Genomic DNA, 21762 nt, shown 5'->3' with positions numbered 1-21762 from the left:
CAGAGATCATTCTGTCGTTTTTGAGATTGCATCCAAGTACTGCATTTTGGACTCATTGTTGACCATGATGGCCACTCCATTTCTTCTGAGGGATTCCTGCCCACAGTAGTAGATATAATGGTCATCTGAGTTAAATTGACCCATTCCAGTCCATTTCAGTTCGCTGATTCCTAGAATGTCGACATTCACTCTTGCCATCTCCGAAAAGAAGAGAAGCGAAAAGTAAAGGAGAAAAGGAAAGATACAAACATCTGAATGCAGAGTTCCAAAGAACAGCAAGAAGAGATAAGAAAGCCTTCTTCAGCGATCAATGCAAAGAAATAGAGGAAAACAACAGAATGGGAAAGACTAGGGATCTCTTCAAGAAAATCAGAGATACCAAAGGAACATTTCATGCAAACATGGGCTCGATAAAGGACAGAAATGGTATGGACCTAACAGAAGTAGAAGATATTAAGAAGAGATGGCAAGAATACACAGAAGAACTGTACAAAAAAGATCTTCACACCCCAGATAACCACGATGGTGTGATCACTGACCTAGAGCCAGACATCCTGGAATGTGAAGTCAAGTGGGCCTTAGAAAGCATCACTACGAACAAAGCTAGTGGAGGTGATAGAATTCCAGTTGAGCTATTCCAAATCCTGAAAGATGTTGCTGTGAAAGTGCTGCACTCAATATGCCAGCAAATTTGGAAAACTCAGCAGTGGCCACAGGACTGGAAAAGGTCAGTTTTCATTCCAATCCCAAAGAAAGGCAATGCCAGAGAATGCTCAAACTACCACACAATTGCGCTCATCTCACATGCTAGTAAAGTAATGCTCAAAATTCTCCAAGCCAGGCCTCAGCAGTATGTGAACCATGAACTTCCAGATGTTCAAGCTGGTTTTAGAAAAGGCAGAGGAACCAGAGATCAAATTGCCAACATCTGCTGGATCATGGAAAAAGCAAGAGAGTTCCAGAAAAGCATCTATTTCTGCTTTATTGACTATGCCAAAGCGTTTGACTGTGTAGATCACAATAAACTATAGAAAATTCTGAAAGAGATGGGAATACCAGACCACCTGATCTGCCTCTTAAGAAATTTGTATGCAGGTCAGGAAGCAACAGTTAGAACTGGACATGGAATAACAGACTGGTTCCAAATAGGAAAAGGAGTACGTCAAGGCTGTATATTGTCACCCTGCTTATTTAACTTATATGCAGAGTACATCATGAGAAATGCTGGACTGGAAGAAACACAAGCTGGAATCAAGATTAATGGGGGAAATATCAGTAACCTCAGATATGCAGATGACACTATCCTTATGGCAGAAAGTGAAGAGGAACTCAAAAGCCTCTTGATGAAAGTGAAAGTGGAGAGTGAAAAAGTTGGCTTAAACTTAACATTCAGAAAATGAAGATCATGGCATCCGGTCCCACCACTTCATGGGAAATAGATGGGGAAACAGTGGAAACAGTGTCAGACTTTATTTTTTTGGGCTCCAAAATCACTGCAGATGGTGATTGCAGCCTTGAAATTAAAAGACGCTTACTCCTTGGAAGGAAAGTTATGAGCAACCTAGATAGCATATTCAAAAGCAGAGACATTACTTTGCCAACAAAGGTTCATCTAGTCAAGGCTATGGTTTTTCCTGTGGTCATGTATGGATGTGAGAGTTGGACTGTGAAGAAGGCTGAGTGCTGAAGAATTGATGCTTTTGAACTGTGGTGTTGGAGAAGACTCTTGAGAGTCCCTTGGACTGCAAGGAGATCCAACCAGTGCATCCTGAAGGAGATCAGCCCTGGGATTTCTTTGGAAGGAATGATGCTAAAGCTGAAACTCCAGTACTTTGGCCACCTCATGCGAAGAGTTGACTCATTGGAAAAGACTCTGATGCTGGGAGGGATTGGGGGCAAGAGGAGAAGGGGACAACAGAGGATGAGATGGCTGGATGGCATCACTGACTCGATGGCAAGAGGAGAAGGGGACAACAGAGGATGAGATGGCTGGATGGCATCACTGACTCGATGGACGTGAGTCTGAGTGAACTTCAGGAGTTGGTGATGGACAGGGAGGCCTGGCGATTCATGGGGTCACAAAGAGTTGGACATGACTGAGTGACTGAACGAATCTGATCTAATCTGATTGTTCCATGTCTGGTTCTAACTATACCTCTTGGCCTGCATACATGTTTCGAAGGAGGCAGGTAAAGTAGTTTGGTATTCTCATCTCTTAGCCAAATGGATTTTTCAGTATAGTTATAGCAACTGCTTTTCCCTTTTTTCACCAATGGTCTTTCTTTTATTTTGTTTTATTTACTTATTTTTTAAATTTTATTTTATTTTTAAACTTTAAAATATTGTATTAGTTTTGCCAAATATCGAAATGAATCCGCCACAGGGATACCCGTGTTCCCCATCCTGAACCCTCCTCCCTCCTCCCTCCCCTCCCCTCCCTCTGGGTCGTCCCAGTGCACCAGCCCCAAGCATCCAGTACCGTGCATCGAACCTGGACTGGCGACTCGTTTCATACATGATATTATACATGTTTCAATGCCATCCTCCCAAATCTCCCCACCGTCTCCCTCTCCCACAGAGCCCATGAGACTGATCTATACATCGGTGTCTCTTTTGCTGTCTCGTACACAGGGTTATTGTTACCATCTTTCTAAATTCCATATATATGCATTAGTGTACTGTATTGGTGTTTTTCTTTCTGGCTTACTTCACTCTGTATAATAGGTTCCAGTTTCATCCATCTCATTAGAACTGATTCAAATGTATTCTTTTTAATGGCTGAGTAATACTCCATTGTATATATGTACCACAGTTTTCTTATCCATTCATCTGCTGATGGGCATCTAGGTTGCTTCCATGTCCTGGCTATTATAAACAGTGCTGCAATGAACATTGGGGTACACGTGTCTCTTTCCATTCTGGTTTCCTCAGTGTGTATGCCCAGCAGTGGGATTGCTGGATCATAAGGCAGTTCTATTTCCAGTTTTTTAAGGAATCTCCACACTCTTCTCCATAGTGGCTGTACTAGTTTGCATTCCCACCAACAGTGTAAGAGAGTTCCCTTTTCTCCACACCCTCTCCAGCATTTATTGCTTGTAGACTTTTGGATCGCAGCCATTCTGACTGGTGTGAAATGGTACCTCATAGTGGTTTTGATTTGCATTTCTCTGATAATGAGTGATGTTGAGCATCTTTTCATGTGTTTGTTAGCCATCTGTATGTCTTCTTTGGAGAAATGTCTATTTAGTTCTTTGGCCCATTTTTTGAATGGGTCATTTATGGTCTTTCTGTCTTTCAGCTTTTTTCCCCTTTATAGGCAATCCCCAGTTTAAAAAATGAGTCATTTATAGTGGGTTTTTTTTGTAACTTTGTGTACTTTTTATTTTCTTTTTCATCAATCTTTTAATAATTTAATTTATTTTTAGTTATTTAAAAATATTGGCTGTGTTCCTTGTGTCATACAGTATATCTGTGTAGCTTAGTTTTTACATGATAATTTGTACCTCTTGATCCTCTACCCCTAGATCTCACCTAACCCGTTCTTTCTCCCAACACTGTTAACCACCAGTTTGTTCTCTGTGTCTGTGGGTCTGCTGCTGTTTTGTTATATTCACTAGTTGGTTGTATTTTTCTGTTTTAGTTTGTTGTATTTTTTAGGTCCCACATATAACTTATATCATACAATATTTGTCTTTCTCCGTCTGGCTTATTTCACTTTGCATAATATTCTCCAAGTCCATCCATGATGCTGCAGATGGCAAAAATCTTTATTCTTTATGGCTGAGTAGTTCATTCTTTATGTATCAGTCACCTCTTCTTTATCCATTCATCTGTTCATGTACAGTTAGGTGGCTTCCCTATCTTAGCTGTTGCAAATAATGCTGCTGTGAACATTGGTAACTTTTCGAATTAGTGTTCTCTTTCTCTTGAGATACATACTCAGGACTGAAATTGCTGGGTCATAATGGTCGTTCTATTTTTAATTTTTTGAGAAACCTCTGTAATGTTTTTCACATTACACTTTACACATTACAATTAAATTGGCTGCACCAATTTATATTCTCATGAATGGAGTACGCTTTTTATTTAAAAGAATGAAAGTCTTTGGCCAGAACTCAAAATGCCCCTGTGATATAATTAAAATAAAGATGATTTGTGGTATACTGTATTGAAATCTCTCCATATAGGTAACTATTCAAAATAGATACAATGTAATGTAATAAGATAGCTTTTTAGGTTTTCTTTTTAAAATAATGATTTATTTAGGAAAAAAAGAATAGAATCTTATGGAGATAGAGAATATGATTTGTCTCAGTTTTACAAAGTTTGTGGTGGTTCTTTTTCTTGACGTCTTATAGGGATTATCCATGATTAGAACATTTTTATAATTCAAAGGTTGAAAGATGGGAGGTGGCCAGACAGTTCTCTTTAGGTCCTTGGGCAGTATCATTTAACAAGGAAGGAAAGAGGCAATGGGGTATAGAGGGTGTGTAGGTTACATACTTTTTGGTATGTAACTGAATGAACTGTTCGCAAAAGTGGAGTAGAACAGGGATTAATCGTACTTGTTTAACATGTTTGATCCCTCTGATAAGGAAGAAAATGTTGGAGATATAAGAATACCCTCTGTTAACCCCAGTACGTGGCACAGTCAGACTCGGGCAGCTCACGTGCTGTTTGAAATGAACTGCAAGGCAGTGGCCAGACAGGTAGTTCTGGAAGTATGGGCATATCACTTACTGAGTTAAGCTCACAGTTACAAGAGCCTATGTATTTATCTTCTTTTGGCAATATGGGGACCATGATATATGCAGAGTTGGTATTTATAGTGTGCTAAATTCATGATAACAATACAGTAAAATTGCTAATAAAATCTTTAATAGGTTTTTGAAGCCAGACAGTAGCCTGCTTGTTTGAACAATACTCAATCTGCCAGATTTCATTGCAGCCAGTGAATTTAAATAGCCCCTTGGCAAACGCTGCCGTGAGACTTCAACCTGAATGCATGGTGGAGCAGGGGACCCCAGTTGGCCCAAGAACAGATGCCCTCCTGGAAATGCCAAACTGGTGTTGGAGCCGGGGTGGCTGCAGACGGCTCCCTGTGCCTGAAGATGGAAGAAAATGGGATTGTAGGGCACCTGTGAAAGATGAGGAAAGGAGGTCTGTTCCAACCTGTCCAGCAGAACCATGCTGCCAGTTAGGCAAAGGGTAAACTAGAACTCCAGCTTCTTTCTACCTTGTTACTGATTAAAAAAATTTTTTTTAATTGGAGTATAATTTACAATGTTATTTTACAATGTTATGTTGGTTTCTGCCATACAGCAAGATGCATCAGCCGTAAGTGTGGTTCCGCCCCTCCATCTCGAACCTCCTCCCCTCACCACCCCCTCCATCCCACCCCTCTGGTCACCACGGACACCAGGCTGAGCTCCTGTGCCATGCCGCAGCTTCCCAGCAGCTGTCTCTTTCACAGTAGCAGTGTGTATGTGTCAGGGCTACTCTCTCAATTCCGCCCACCCTCTTCTTCCTCCACACCCCCCAGCCCCCCGCCAGGTCCGCAAGCCTTTTCTCTGCCTCTGTCCTCTGTGTCTCTTTTCCTGCCCTGCAAATGGGTTCTTCTGTACCATTTTTCGAGATTCCCATATATAACTGGTTTTTAGAATACAAAATGAGGTCACAACTCATTGTCTCTTTCTAGAGAGTGTTAACAGTTGCTTTGTATGCTTAGAGCTATTGAAGCTTAGTTTGTGTACTTACTAACCATCTGTTGGGTATTGAATAAAATCTTTATTCATGACCTCCATCATCTGCTCAAGTAGCAGATCTCATATCCTTAGTAGTCTGTGCTGCTCTAGTGGCTTCAGGCCACCGGGCGTCCCCAGGGCACACCTGACTTGCTCCGGGGCTTTAAAAGCTGTGTGCTTTGACCTCTGGGACAAGCCTGCCAGCTCTGTCTAGAGCACGTATCCTGGATTTGACCACTTCTGTTTCTCACTCTCCTGCAATGGCCCTGGTCCCACCCACTTGAAACTGGACTCACTGCTTCACCTGCAGTCTGTGCTCCAAGGTGTCCCGAGTGTTCTTTCCAGGAGCTCACATCATTCCCCCTGCCAAAGACCCCCCAACGTGACTGGAGGTCCTCAGCAGAGGGGAGTGATGTACTTGGAATGAAATCCAAGTGTGTGGGTGAAAAGCAATCTGTGTGCCCTGCACCCTCCTTCATCCCTATCTCTCTGCCTGCACACCGCCCCCCACCCCCACCCCCCACGCTGGGAACTTGCCAAGGTTGGTGGTAGGGCCCGATTACAGTGAGCTTTCTTCCACCAAAATACCCGTGCTCCCTCCTCTTCATCATTTAGGTCTTAATGCTACCTCCCCAAGAGGCATCTTCTCGCCATCTAGCCCGATTGTTCTCAAGCTCAGCTGCATGGGAAGTTTAAAAAACAAACAAACGTGTGTACACACTGCTATATTTAAGATGGAAAACCAATGAAGACTATTGTACAGCACATGGAACTCTGTTCTGTGTTATGTGCCAGCCTGGATGGGAGCGGAGTTTGGGGGAGAATGGATACATGTGTCTGTCTGGCTGAGTCCCTTCACTATTCCCCTGAAACTGTCACCGATTAACTGTTGTTAATTGGCCATACCCCAATACAAAATAAAAGGTTTATAGGAAAACAAAAATAGATGATTGATCTGATTCCTCCTCATGTCCATTAAATAGGCTTGCCAGGACTAAGAAGCACTACATTAATGCATTTTTCAGGTTTATCTTCTACACAACTGTTATCTGATCTAGAATCATCTCATCTTTATTTGTGTATGTTTGTGCTCATTGCCTCCCTTCTCCAGTGGAATGAAATTCCTCGAGGACATGGATTTGTTTTCATGGTATCCCCAGTGCCAAGAGCATTGCCTGGCATATAATAAGTGTAGGGTACAAATATTTTGGTGGCCTGAACAGTGTATATTTGCCAGGCATTCAGGAGGGAGATAAAAGACTGGAAAACCCCAAAGTTGTTAAAGATGTTCAAGTCACGGAGGCTGAAACTCTTCTGATAAACTGGCGATCACAGGAGAGCCTAGTTCTGTTTTTGTTTTTTTGTCTTTTGACATTCATAGACACGTGAACCTGATGGTCTGGTGGTCTGAACCCAGCTTTTGGAGTTAGATTTTACTTTTATCTCTGCCATTAATCCTGTGCAATTGTTTAGCTTCTGTTGTGCACACAGAAGAGGGTTGTAAGGAGAAGTTATTTTTGCGAAGCACTCTTGTGGTTAGGAACCTTAAGTAAAAGTCGTAATTGGATTTTGATATGGTGCATTGTCTACGACCAAAGTTTCTGAAGTCTAAAGCGATCAGATCCTTATGTGCAGTTGCTTAAACTTTCATTGCCGCAGAGCTGGCCTGGAGATAGGAACCAGGCGAGAGATGAAAGGGACCGCATGGGGTCCAAGCTACTGGCGACTAAGAATAAGCAACAGCAGGGAGGAAGAGACCTGGAGGTTTTCCACCTTGGATGGCCAGCGGTGGTGTGAGCCTCTCCACAGTCATTTGCTTCTTTTTTCAGTTCTCCCCCCACACCCCATCTTATTCAGTCTTTCTGCCAGTACCCAATTTTAGGTCCTTGCTGCTTTGTTTCATAGAATTTTTTTTTCTTTTTCTTACTACACAAGTAATTTCGTATGTGTATATTGAAAAGATTAGAAAATATAGGCAAGCAAAAGGAAAAAAAAAATACAAATTTCTAATATTTTAATTTCCTAGAGATACCTCTAACAATTTGGTGTTCACTCTCGAAACTCTTTTTGCGTATCGTTTTTTTTGTCCATTTTAACAAAATGGGCTTGTTGTCTGTATATAATTTGTGTAACCAACTTTCTACTTAATGGCATGAATTTGTTTATTGCAGTTGGTAGTGGTTGGACGGTTTTCTGTGTATGAATGGTCCTTTAATCAGTCATGCATTGTCACATATTGAGGTGGTTTTCCCTCTTTTCACTGTTAACAGTACTGCTTGAACATTCCTATAGGTTTAAGTTTGCACACGTCCATTGATTATTTTTTAGGGTAAATTCTGAGAAGTGGGATTGTGGTGTCAAAGAGTGTGCACATTGTTCAGACTCTTGCTGTGGCTAATGAGAATTCGCTGTATGATGCAGGGAGCTCAGCCTGGTGCTCTGTGACGACCTAGAGGAGTGGGAGGGAGCTTCAAGAGGGAGGGGACATATGTACACTTACAGCTGGTTCACGAAGATGTACAACAGAAACCAACACAACACTGTAAAGCAGTTATCCTCCAGTTAAACGAAAAGGTAAGACTTGCTGTGCTGTTGGGTTGCCCCCTGCAGAGCGAGGTGCCATATGCTTCGATCCTCGTGTCATAAGGAGCCTTTCTTTCTCCTTCAGGTCTTCAGGAGTCTTCCCTGGACTCAGCCAGCGGTCTCCCCATACCCAGGCTCTTCTCCCTCCAATTCACTTTACACTCTTGTGCCAGATCGAATGGTCTGAAGCCCAAACCCATCACGTCACTAACAGTTCCAGACTTCATCTGCTATTGCAGGCACCATGCCTGCCTTTGCACTCGTCGTTACTCTAGCTTGCTTGCACTTCCTGTGGCTCTTCATCTCCAGTCTTCTTTCCTTGGATCCTCACTCACCATCTGCCCCTCCCCTCCCCAGCCTCAGACCTCCAGGTGTTCAGGGCAGAAGTTGTACTTTTCCTCTGTATGTTCATAGCAAGGGCCTGCACTCAGCACATAGACCCGCCCCCAGATTCCCACTGGAGTCAACGGTCTCTCCATCCCCTGCCTGCCCTCTCGACTTGATCATCTGCTCTCTCTTGTAAGACCAATATTACATGACCGTGTGGGCACAGCTTCCCTCTGATGCCATGTGTTCCTAATTTTACTTTCTCCATCTCCTCCTTTCTCTCAGTGTAACAGTACCCTCTCCCCCCTCTGAATTCATAGAGTGGTTTATCTCTACTTCTCTTGTGTTGCTTATGACTTTTCCATAATGTCATAATTTTCAGTATATATTCTCTATTGTAAGTCTCTCCAGGCTGAGAGCTAGCCCTTGCAAAATGAGAAGGGCAGGAGAGGAGGCTACAGTATGCTACTGTGAAGAAGCACTGCTGTGGGGGAAGGAGAGGGTGGGACCAACTGACACAGTAGCATTGACATATGTACATTCCTGGGTATAAAACAGATAGCTAGTGGGAAGCTGCTGTCTAACACAGAGCCCAGCTTGGCACACTGTGATGACCTAAGGGGTGGGCTGGCAGGGCAGGGCGGGAGGGAGGCTCTAGAGGGAGGAGACACACACACACACACACACACACACACACACACACACACTTTAACACTTATGGCTGATTCACATGGTTGTATAGCAGAAACTACTACAACATCATAAAGCAACCATCCTCCAATTAAAAATAAAAATAATAAAAAAGAAGCGCTGCCATCACTTTGGTATATGTATCCTCTGGAATCTTCCTCTGTGCACAGTAGATGTGCAGTCTGGCATCATCCTAAGCATGATGTCCAGAGGTACTCCACTTTTAATCCCCTTCCTCCTCGGCTTGGTGTGTGAAAGCAATGTGTAGTGTTTCAGCTGTTTTACCCAGACTTTAAAGGACTTGTAGGTGCTGTTATAAATGGCTTTCAGAAGAACAATAGCTCTGGTGGTTTGGAGAACAAAAATGATTCACTTAAAAAAAAATAACAAACTCTCTGCTCGTGTCAGAAGCATGAAATAGTGTAGTTGGAAACCTACTCTCCCTGAATCTTGAGATTCCCCTTATCCCACTGTCAGTCAGATGCTGAAGGTGAGCATCAGTGTCCCAGTGGGACTGTTCCTTAGAGACCAGTCACAGAGCTTGTCAGAGTTGTGTGATTTATCAGAGAGGGCATCTGCCACTGTCCAGGGCTTCCCTGGTGGCTCAGTGGTTAAGAATACAATCACAATACAGAAGATGCAGGAGATGTTGGTTCGATCCCTGAGTTGGGAAGATCCCCTGGAGAAGGGCACGGCAACCCACCCTAGTATTCTTGTCTGGGAAACCTCATGGACAGAGGAGCCTGGCAGGCTGTGGTCCATAGGGTCTCAAAGAGGCAGACAGGACTGAGGTGATTGAGCACTCACTCACCCCTGTCGAAGTTTTGGGAAGTTGAGGGTAGAAAAGGAAGTGAGTGAGCTCACCAGCCAGGTCTGAACTTGATTAAGCTTGGATCCTTTATTGTAATTTATGTTAATCCCATTAAATCTGTAAAGTGAGTCTGGAGTACTGTTTATATGAAAAACATATATATACACACACACACACAATGTTTTTAGATATCACACTGTAAATAAATATAGTCCTATATAATTATTCTGATAGCCTTCTAGTCAGATTACCTTGAAAATCCAAAATGACGTTGATGAACAGTAAAGCGTTATTATTTCATGGTTCATCTGTATACCTCCTACGTAGACGTATCAACATGATACTTGTATCTACAGGATTAGCAAATTACATACCTTTTTGGTATCTGTAACATGCCTAAAATACCAGAGCATTCTTTGGCCAATTATGAAATCACTCTGACGTTGCCAGAGGAGGCTTCGTTCTAAGAGAGATGAGATTCTCTTTTTCTGGTTATTTAAGTCTTCCTTTATTCACATTAAAGAGACATCCCGTTTCTACTCACACTTTGTGATTTGTCTTTATTCACCACCATCTGTGCAGGGGTAATTTAGCGAACGTGAATATTTTTTGCCTTGACAAACTGACCCCTAGGTTAAGCTGGTGAGTGTGTGGCTGTGGGATTGTTGGTGCTGCTCTGCGGAGGTCCCAGGGCGTGATGATGGGTGGTGGCGAGAAGAAAGCAGCCAATGAGAAACACGTTCCTCCGCTGGGCTTCCGTGGTCTGGAGCCGGGTGCGCGTGCCTCCCTGAGTGAACGCTTGCGGGCAGCGTCATTTACAGTGCGCGCCTGCGTGCTAAGTCCTCCTGCGGCCGTTGTATTTCCCCTCCTTTCCCCTTTCTCCTGCCCTAGTGTTCCAGCTCTGGTTTATACCCCTGCCCACTCTAGCCGTCAAGCTCTCTTCCCCGCATCTCCTCCTTTCCCCCCACGTTTCATCTTTCTCTGTTACATTCATCTTGTGTCCCAGTTCCTTTTCTAAAACGAATATCTGACCCTGATATTTTTTAACCCCCAAACCTCCAGTGATTTCTTACTGCCTGCAAAAAAAGAAAAGAAAAAATCAGGATTCTCCAGCTGGTCTTTCTAGGCCTTCAGGTGGCTGGCATGACAGCTCAACCACCCTTCGGCTCCACAGGATCACGAGATGCAGGGTGGGTAGCGCCTCCGTCCTTCTCCAGGCACAGCACACTCTGTTGGTCATCACCTCTGTATGGAGTTCTTCCCTCCGCGTGGATCGTCCTCCCCCTCTGCTTCTCTTCCCTCTCCATCCTCCCTTACCACTTGGAATGCGGTCTCAGTCAAATGGGAACCAGGATACTTTGTTCTCAGGCCAATGGCAGAAGCCAATTATTAAACCTCACACAAGCCATAACATCTTCTGGTTTTCTCAGAAGTAAAAGGAGGAGGTGGAAGTCCGATGATCTCTACGTTCTTTTCAGCTTGAACATTTGCTCTTTAAATGCCACAGCTTTGTGGAGCCTTCCTACATTCTTCCAGGCAGCGTAAATCACTGTGCCCCCCGAATGCTTTCTCTCTTCTTCTTTTTACTTCTGACACGCAGCTTGCCTTCTGGGGGAGACAGATGCACGTGGCCACCTCCCATCCCCCAGCAGCTGTCAGCTAGTCCAGGCCAGGACCTTCCACTCCACGTTTGTGTTTCCCCCGCCGTGCCCACGCACGCCTGGTCCCGCTCACAGCGAGATTCTCAGTGAGGCAGACTATAGTTGAGGAGAAAACGTTCTGGGCAAGTGTTCTTCCATAGCACCTGCTGTGCCTGAGTGTTCCCCTCCGTTCGGAAGGGTGTTTCAGTAGTGAGCAACGTAGAGACGGTGTAATGAACACACCAGAGTTTTCCTCTCTTGGTGGCATTATCATTATAATCAGGTGACATTCTGGAAATAGCAAAGTTAGCTTTGTAGCTCGTGCTCTGTATAAAAATGTGTTTTCTCTGTTAAATGTTTAGAAGTAAGTGTTCAGTGAAACAGGGGAAACCACTCCTGTTCTCTTTCTCCTTCTATCTCCTCGAGACTTGGACTATCCCAATGTATCACTGAAATACTTGGATGTTTATAATACAAAACGGGGCTTCCCATGTGGCTCAGTGGGGAAGAATCTGCTTGTCAAAGCAGGAGCTGTGGGTTTGATCCTCGGAATGGGAAGATCCCCTGGAGGAGGGCATGGCAACCCACTCCAGTATTCTTGCCTGGAGAATCCCATGGACAGAGGAGCCTGGTAGGCTACAGTCCATGGGGTTGCAAACAGTCGGACACGACTCAGTGACTAAACAAGTACAAAACAGTGGCAAAGAACTTTCCTAAGACATCCTCCGTGGATGTGTTTACTCGTTGGAAGTCAAAGCCTCTGTGGCCTGTTTTGTTCTTTCCGATGGATAGATCTGATCAGATCATGACCTTGTTCAGAAACTTATATCTCTCAACTTTTGATCTCATTCCAGTGTTCTCTGATGCACTTTACTGTCCAGAGAAAATTAGTTCCTCACTGTTTTCCTTACAAACTCCCATACTTTTTTGCACCTGCCTTTCTACAGCTTTTTCCCCTAAAGTGACCCCTCCCCCACTTCTACTGCATACCAGAACTTCACTAATTTTTGAGACCCGCTCTACAAAGCTTTCTTTGATTTCTTACCAAAATTCTGTTACCGTCACATTGGTGCCTGTCTTACGATTCGTCTTCCCTGTATAGTTGTCTAGATTAGTATTGTTCTGTTTTACCAGACTACAAGTGTCTTGGTTTCACTTTCCACGTCTTTTAAAGTGAATGTGTTAGTCGCTCAGTCGTGTCTGAATCTTTGTGACCCCACAGACTGGGGTCAGGCTCCTCTGTCCTTGGGGTTCTCCAGGCAAGATACTGAAGTGGGTAACCATTCCCTTCTCCCGGTGATCTTCCTGACCCAGGGATTGAGCCCGGCCTGGGTCTCCTGCATTGCAGCCAGATTTTTTATCGTCTGAGCCACTGGGGAAGCCCCATTTCATGTCTAATTTATCTGGATTTTATCTCTCGCCCTGGTGTCATCCTTTAGTTTAATCTGCGTGTGGTTGGCAGATGCCAGTAATGAGTGAGTCTTTGTGAACCATGTTACATGGTGTAGAAAAGGTGTGAATGAGAGACAGAGCTGGCTGTTTTGTTATCATATAATCTAAAGTGTCTAAGCTCTAATTTTAGAATCTTAACAACATGCCTGAAACAAAAATAGTATGTTGGGTAAAACAGTTATGTTTGAAATTATAATGCATTTAATGTGTCACCCTATCCTTAAATCTGTTGTGTCTTTGAGATTTGGTGTTGTTATTTCAGTCCACTCTGTGTAAAAGGGAATGCTGAGTGTTTATACATGTTGTTAGGTTTGAATTTTGTTGTTTGACAGTGATGTTTTGTTTTTTCCCTTAGCGTATATTTGTGTATGCTTTTATCTTTCACAAGCTACTGACTCTATGCTTTGTGCTTGTCTTATGTTGCAGATTAATATCCTTTCAAGAATTTGTGGCGTTTGAATCTGTCCTGTGTGCCCCGGATGCTCTGTTTATGGTGGCCTTCCAGCTGTTTGACAAAGCTGGCAAAGGAGAAGTTACTTTCGGTAAGCGGTGGGAGTGTGTGCACACCTCAAGACATGCAGACTTGTGTGACCAGTTTGAGTTTTTCCCCAAGAATGAAGTATGTGGTTTCATTTAAGAAGTGCTTTTAAGAAGTTAGGCTGTCCCTTTTAACAAGATAGCCCAGTGTTTTCAGGCTGTAATGCTTCAAAAATCTTCCTTCGTGAAAAATTAAGTTTCTGGCTTCTTCTTATTCATTTTAAATTCTTTCTGGCTGTGCTGGGTCTTGGGTGCTGTGCCGCAAGCTTCCGCTAGTTGTGGCCAGCGGGGGCTACCCTGTATGCTGAGAGTGGGCTCCTCGTTGCAGTGGCTTCTCGTGGTATGGAGCACGGGCTCTACAGCACAGGCTCTGTAGTTGTGGTGCACAGGCTCAGGTGCTCTGAAGCATGTGGGATCTTCCTGGAGCAGGGACTGAACCTGTGTCCCCTACATTGGCAGGCGGATTCTTAACCACTGGACCACCGGAGGAGTCCTGGCTCAGTAGTTTTGACACTGTGGTTTAAGGCGAGGAAGGATGGAGCACGACTCAGTCACAGGGTTATAGAAGGGGAGAGGCAGACAGGATTTGACTGTCCGGTTCATTCCCTGCGCAGTCGGTAGTGCCTTTCCGGATGGAATGAAGACATTAATACAGTGTCTAAGAACAGAGGGGGCTCCTGTTCCCAGTACCTTGTCTCCTTACTTTGTGCTCATGGAGTGGCTGAAACCCAGAGGCAGCACGTGAGATGGTAGTTCAAAGCGGTATGTGGCGAACCTTGCTTTCCTAAATAACACGGTCCCCTCTGGCTGGACTGGGAGTGTCTGTTATCCCACCTCCACCTTCTTTTGAAAAGGCAGCACCATCTTCACAGGGGTCAGCTGCTGAGCTGCAGAAACCCCAGAAGTCTATAGGAATTAGAAGAAAGGGAAAACCAGGACGTGGTGGGCAGTGGTAAGTTTTTTTTTTTTTTAATACACTGGTTACTGAAGATACATTGGGCAGAAGGTACCCCATTTCTCTCGGACTGTGCAGTGTCCAGCGTATGTTGTCCTCATGTGTGAGCTTGGTGTAAACAGTTTTGCCATAAAGAACTTTGGAGCTCTTTGCACAAATTGTGCATTCAGGGGAAATGGCTAATGCACCCATTTTAAACGTCTCTCTTGTTTCTAATTTATTCAGAACTCTTGGGCTTGTCTTCCTTGTAAGGAATGTATAGATGGGGGAATATAGACGGTGTAATAGAGCACCATCTATTCTGGATGGTTCTACAATTAGAGAGACAGCTCCTTCCAAAGGAACTATGGTCTTGCCAGTAGTCATGTATGGATATGGGAGTTGGACCATAAGGAAGGCTGAGCACTGAAGAATTTTGAACTGTGGTGCTGGAGAAGACTCTTGAGAGTCTCTTGGACTACAAGGAGATCAAAACAGTCAATCCTAAAGGGAATCAACCCTGAGTACTCATTGGAGCAATTGATGCTGAAGCTGAAGCTCCAATATTTTGGCCACCTGATGTGAAGAACTGACTCATTGGAAAAGACCCTGATGCTGGGAAAGATTGAAGGCAAAAGGAGAAGAGGGCAACAGAGGATGAAATGGTTGGATAGCATCATCAATTCAATGGACATGAACTTGGATGAACTTCAGGAGATGGCGAGGAGCAGGGAGGCCTGGCGTGCTGCAGATCACAGGGTTGCAAAGAGTCAGACACGACTTAGTGACTGAACAGGAGCGACACTCCTTCCAGCTCTGCTGCTTTTGTCTCTGAGCCAAGCTAAGGATCCTTTCAGGTCTTGATTTTCCTTATGAGAAATGAAGATAATAATTACATTAAGTCTAGGTAAAGCGCTGTGATAGATTTATCCTGTTAGCCCTTGCCCTCTCCACCCATTCCTCCATGTTCATTTGACATGACAGTATTTAAGGCTAGGCCAGCCAGGATAAAGGCAAAACATATAGACTTACCTGATTTTGTTTCATATCATTTAGCAACTCAGATGCTTTCCATTAGCACTTCATGAAGATTATTTAATATTTAAAAATCCCGGGAATAATTTTAGGTGTTTCCCTTTCCATCACCTAATTCCTCTTAGCATCACTGTAACCACAGTTTTTCAATGGAACCCTAATCAAAATGTCTCTGTTAAAATCCACAAATAATAAATGAGTGGCTAGCTCATGGTGGTGTTGATTTATCCAGTGAAAGTCAGTTTGATGAGGATGTTATGATTGCATTTGCTTGGGATGAACAGGGAGAGCCTGGAAGCTCCAGTGAGTTCAGCACAGGTGCACACTCTCTCTCTCTCTATTGCTTTCCTCTTCTCTGCAGCAGGTCTGGAGTATGGGCTGGGAGAGAGCTGGGTTGGAGATGGAGGGCTGAGGAATGGACTTGAGACATTTTCCTTGACTCCAGTGCATCTTCCCTCTATGGGTGTGGGGTGGTGGGGGCTGCTGTTGGCACCAGCATGCTGCTGGCCTGGTGGAAGAAAGAAACAAAAGACTTTTGCCAGTGCTGGAAGGGCTGTTAGAGTGATTAGAAGAAAAGACCAGGTAAACAGCAGGAGGGAGGTACGTGGGAGCTGTCTTTGTTCTGTAGAAAGAACAGTGGCTTGAAAACTCTGTTTCTGCTTCTTGCTGGCTGGCTGTTGACGGGGAAGTCGTTTCTGCTTTTTGAGTCTTATTTTCCTTATCTATAAAATTAGGGTAATAACCTGCCTTCCAAATTAAGGTAATAACCTGCCTTCCCGGACTATGTAAGGGTTAAAAGATGTGCTGCACATAAACGGGCTATGTGGAAAACAAAAGCCTTTACAAAAATGGTATTACTAAAAGGAACAAAGAGGCAGAGGTGTGGGTGAATGTGGAGTACATCTCTCTCCACGGTACATCAGGTATACACCTTCAGACACAGAAGAGCATGCAGAACACCAGCTGAGAATGGACAGGAGTACCTGACCAGTGGGAAAGAATATATAGAACCACGCAAAACTCTGTAGGAACTAGGGGAAAAGCAGGAGTGTTAGTAGGACTGGACCTGCCCTAAGGGATGGGGGAACTAAAGCAGGGGTCCCATCCCCACATGGGGCAATTGTCTGAGTCAGAGGAGAAACATTTAAGGCTGAGAGGGAAACAGCTGATCTGTGGCAGCCTAAATGGAATGAGAATCAGACAGTCCTTGCCACAGGGCAAGGACACGCTACAGGGACACGGGTCCCCTGGAAGGTGCAGCAGCTGGGAGCTGGAGTTTAGGAATCGTGGAGCAATCCCAGGGCAAGGGCTGCTGCTGGCTGAGGAGAGATGGTTCAAGGGGATGTGAGGGAGGAGATTGTAGTGGGAAGTGCCTGTGGAGGAAAGCCGGGCAGCCATGGAAGCAAGGCGATACTGCTGAGTCACCCGTAGTGGGTGGAGCCATAACCATAGCCTCTGTCTCCCCACACGCCTGCTCCGGCAGCTGAATAATAGAGAGGCTGGCCCATCAAATGCCTGACACACTGAATTACAGAGTAGGACCCCACCCAGGGTGCCCCTTTAAGTGCCTCGCGTGCCCATCTACAGAGAAGGACTCCAGGCAAGGGAGCCCTCTGAGTGCCTAAAGGGGCGGAGCTATGGAGAAAGACTGGCTGAAAAGGCCTTCTGATCGCCAGCTGCAATAGGCGTGAAAAAAGACTCTGATGCGGCCATAACTCCTGCAGTGGAGGCAGTCCATGTCCCTGCACACTTGGTGCCGCCAGAGTCTCTGCAAGCCAAACAGCTGTGCCACCATCACGCCCAACTCTTATAGGGGCAGAGCTGCCACAGGCGAAAAAAAGTCTTGCGTCTGTGTGCGCAGGTTTGCTTCGGTCATGTCCAACTCTTTATGACCCTGTAGACTGTGGCCAGCCAGGTTGCTCTATCAGAGGGGTCCTCCAGGCAAGAATATCGGAGCATATTGGCCAATACTGGTTGCCATGCCCTTCTAGAGCACTATATTTCCTGCTGCCCGAGCAGCCGACTCCCCTGAGTACCTGGTGCTGCCAGAACCCCTGCAACCCCAGCAGCTGCACCACCTCTGCACCTGGCCCTCACAGGGGCAGACCCAAGTCCTCCAGAGCAGCCTCAGGAGCAAACCCCAGTGGAGGAACCACATGCAGAGGTGGGAATAAAGCCACAATTGAAACCCAAGGGCAGTGTGGCTGAGGAAGAAGACCCAAAACCTTCCCACCAGCTGTACAAGCTGCAGATTAAATCCACATGATCACTAGGCAGACTCTTGTCTGGAATATATAAAAGGGCACTGAGAGCTCCCACAAAAGAAGACGCACTAGTTCTGATAGCTGTGGACACTGGAGGCGAGAACACACAAGAGTAGGAGCAGCTTAGAATCTGAGCTGCCCTCACAGCAGGTACTGAGACCAGCCCAGAGTTGGAGGGCATACTTGGGAGGTGAGGTGGACTGACTTCCATTGAGGGAAAGGACTCTGACAGCAGCAGTAAGTCAAGAAAAACTTTTGTTATTCTTATGTTTTGACTTGTTCTGTAGATTCTTTCGGATTTTTTTCTTTTTTCTTTTCCTTTTTATCCCCCCTCTCTACAATTGACAATTGTAGTTGTCAATTTTATTGGCACTATGAAATCTAATTAAGCTCTTGAGTTTTTTTGTTTCCCTCAGTCACATTTTTTATTGTTGCTATAAATCTCTGCCTCTATGTTGGGCTTTTGCAGTTCTGTGGCATTCTCCTTTTTTTTTTTTTTTGCTTCTCTTTTTTAAACTTATTATTATTTTTTCTACATTTATTCCTTTGCTTGCTTTTCCTACTGTTCTTTTCCCCATGCAGTTAATCTTTAATGTATATAAATCTATTTTAGCTACCTCTATTTAACTTTGCATATCTATTCTTTCTTCCTTTTCTTTCTTTCCTTTCCTCTCAACATACTTGTTAGTTTTATTTTCATTGCTTTATTCCCCAGTCGGCACCTTGCTTTAGTTTTGTTTTTCAGTTTTTGCTTTAGTTAGTTTTGTTCTTAACTGGTAAATAAAATTTTTGATTTCCTTTCTTCCCTGGGTCAATCTACTGTACTTTATTTTAGTTGGACTGTTTTGACTTTGCTTATGGGTGTATATGTGTATGTATATATTCCATTATTGTAATTATTATTTGCCTGATTTTGTAACTGCCATTTGTCTGGGGTTCATCTTTGTTTTCTCATTTTTGGGTATTTGTTTTAATCTCATTAATGCCATAACCACTTGTGGAATCTTCATTCTGATGAGAGATCAAGCCCTGAGCCTTTGGAGTGGGAGCACTGACTCTAAGACCCTAGACTACCAGAGAACTAACCCTAGGAAGTATCAAATAGTGAGAACTCCCACAAAGGAAACCACTGGAATACAAGACCCGGCATCCCCCAGCCACCAGTGCAGGACGCCTCATCTAAACAACAAACAAAACAAAATACAAACCCAGTCTTCAGCAGACAGGATACCACCTCACTCAGCCTTCCCCTCAGAGGAAAAACAAACAAAAAAAAACTCAGCACAAATCCCACCTATACAAAGCTTACACAAACCACTGGACCAACATTAGGAGGGCAGAAACCAAAAGGAGGAAAGAATTCAACCTTGAAGCCTGGGAAAAGGAGACCTCAAACACAATAAGTTAAACAAATAATAATGAAAAGGCAGAGAAGTACTACACAAATGAAGGAACAAATTAGAAACACAGAAGTCCAAATAAATGAAGAGGAAATAGGCAAACTACCTGAAAAAGAATTCAGAATAACAACAGTAAAGATGATCAAAAACGTTGAAAGCAAAATGGAGGAAATGTAAGAACCAATTAACAAAGACCTAGAAGAATTAAAGAATAAACATACAGAGTCAAACAACACAATTACTGAAATTAAGAAGACTCTAGAAGGAATCAATAGCAGAATATCAGAAGCAGAAGAACAAATCAGTTTATGACCTGGAAGATAAAATGATGGAAATATTTTCTGAAGAGCAGAATAAAGTAAAAAGAATGAAAAGAACTGAGGACAGTCTCAGAGACCTCTGGGACAATATCAAACACACCAACTTTCAAATATAGGGGTCCCAGAAGAAGAAAAGAAAAATAAAGGGTATGAGAAAATTTTTGAAGAGATTATAGTTGAAAATTTCCCCAATGTGGAAAAGGAAATAATCAAGTCCAAAAGGCACAAAGAGTCCCATACAGGATAAACCCAAGGAGAAACACACCAAGACACATACTAATCAAACTAACAAAGGCTAAACATAGAGAAAGAATATTAAAAGTAGCGAGGGAAAAGCAACAAGTAACATAGGAGGGAAACCTAATATGCTGATCTTTCTGCAGAAACTCTGCAGGCCAGAAGGGAATGGCAGGATATATTTAAAGTACTGAAAAGGAAAAATCTATAACCAAGATTACTGTACTCAGCGTGGATCTCATTCAGAATTGATGGAGAAAGAAAAGGCTTTTCAGACAAGCGAAAGTTAAGAGAATTCAGTACCACCAAACCAGCTTTACAACAAATGTTAAAGGGACTTACATAGTCAAGAAATACAAGAGAAGAAAAAGGATCTACCCCAAACAATTAAGAAAATGGCAATAGGAACATATATATCAATAATTACTTTAACTGTAAATGGATTAAATGCTTCAACCAAAAGACACAGGTTGGCTGAATGGATGCAAAAGCAAGACCCATATATATGCTGTCTACAAGAAACCCACTTCAGACCTCAAGACACATATAGACCGAAAGTAAGAGGATGGAAAAATATATTCCATGCAAATAGGAAGCAAAAGAAAGCTGGAGTATCTGTCCTCATATAAGACAAGGTAGACTTTAAAATAAAGAATTTTTTAAGAGATAAGGAAGAACAGTACATAATGATCAAGGGATCAATCCAAGAGGAAGACATAACAATTGTAAATATCTATGCACCCAACATAGGAGCACCTCAATACATAAGACAAAAACAGACGTAACAGGAGAAACTGACAGTAACACAATAATAGTAGGAGACTTTAACATCCCACTCACACCAATGGACAGATCATCAAAACAGAAAGTTAATAAGGAAACACAAGTCTTAAATGATACATTAGATGAGATGGATCTCATTGATATCTTCAGGACAGTCCATCCAAATGCAGAAGAATACACCTTCTTCTCAAGTGCACATGGAACATTCTCCAGGATAGACCACATCTTGGATCAAAAATCAAACCTCAGTAAATCTGAGAAAGTTGAAATTGTAAGAAGCATTTTCTCCAACCACAATGCTATGAGACTAGGTATCAATCACAGGAAAAAACTGTAAGAAACACAAATACATGAAGATTAAACAATACATTTAAAAATAACCAACAGGTTACTGAAGAAATCCAAAGGGAAATCAAAAAATTTCTAGAAACAAATGACAAAACACGACAACTCCAAACCTATGGGGTGCAGCAAAAGCACTTCCAAAAGGGAAATTTATAGCAGTACAATCCTACCTCAGGAAATAAAAACATCGAATAGACAACCTAACTTTACACATAAAACAACTGGAAAAAGAAGAACAAGAACCCCCAAAATTAGTAGAAGGAAAGAAATCATAGAGATCTGAGCAGAAATAAATGAAAAAGAAATGAAAGAAACTACAGTAAAATTAATAAAACTGAAAGCTGGTTCTTTTAGTCAAGATAAAGAAAATTGACAAACCTTTGGCCAGACTCATCAAGAAAAGAGAAGAATCAAATCAACAAAATTAGAAACAAAAAAGGAGAGGTTACAACAGACAATGTGGAAAAACAAAGGATTATAAGAGACAACAACTATATGGCAATAAAATGGGTAACCTGGAAGAAATGGACAGATTATTAGAAATAGAAATTATGAACAACCCAATTACAAGCACTGAAATTGAAGCTGTGATCAAAAACCTCCCCCAAAACAAAAGCCCAGGACCAGATGGCTTCACAGGAGAATTCTATCAAACATTTA

At 43.2% G+C, this 21762-nt stretch overlaps 1 protein-coding gene across 3 annotated transcripts in view; it reads left to right on the top strand.

Moving 5' to 3' along the window:
• The window catches only part of SLC25A13 (solute carrier family 25 member 13), a 229505-nt gene that overhangs the window by 69898 nt on the left and 137845 nt on the right, over window positions 1-21762 (top strand). For 2 of the 3 annotated variants that reach the window (XM_024990984.2, XM_024990983.2), the window contains exon 4: window positions 13674-13789. The exons of the other annotated variant lie outside the window; for it this stretch is intronic. In XM_024990984.2, coding sequence (XP_024846752.1) covers window positions 13674-13789 — 116 coding nt within the window. The remainder of the gene's footprint in view (window positions 1-13673; window positions 13790-21762) is intronic. 3 annotated transcript variants of the gene reach the window in all.

This window comes from Bos taurus, chromosome 4 (genome assembly GCF_002263795.3).
Source record: "Bos taurus isolate L1 Dominette 01449 registration number 42190680 breed Hereford chromosome 4, ARS-UCD2.0, whole genome shotgun sequence".
Classification (NCBI taxonomy): Eukaryota; Metazoa; Chordata; class Mammalia; order Artiodactyla; family Bovidae; genus Bos; species Bos taurus.
The sequence above is the reverse complement of the archived record's forward strand: the minus strand, read 5'-3'. Positions and strand labels throughout refer to the sequence as shown.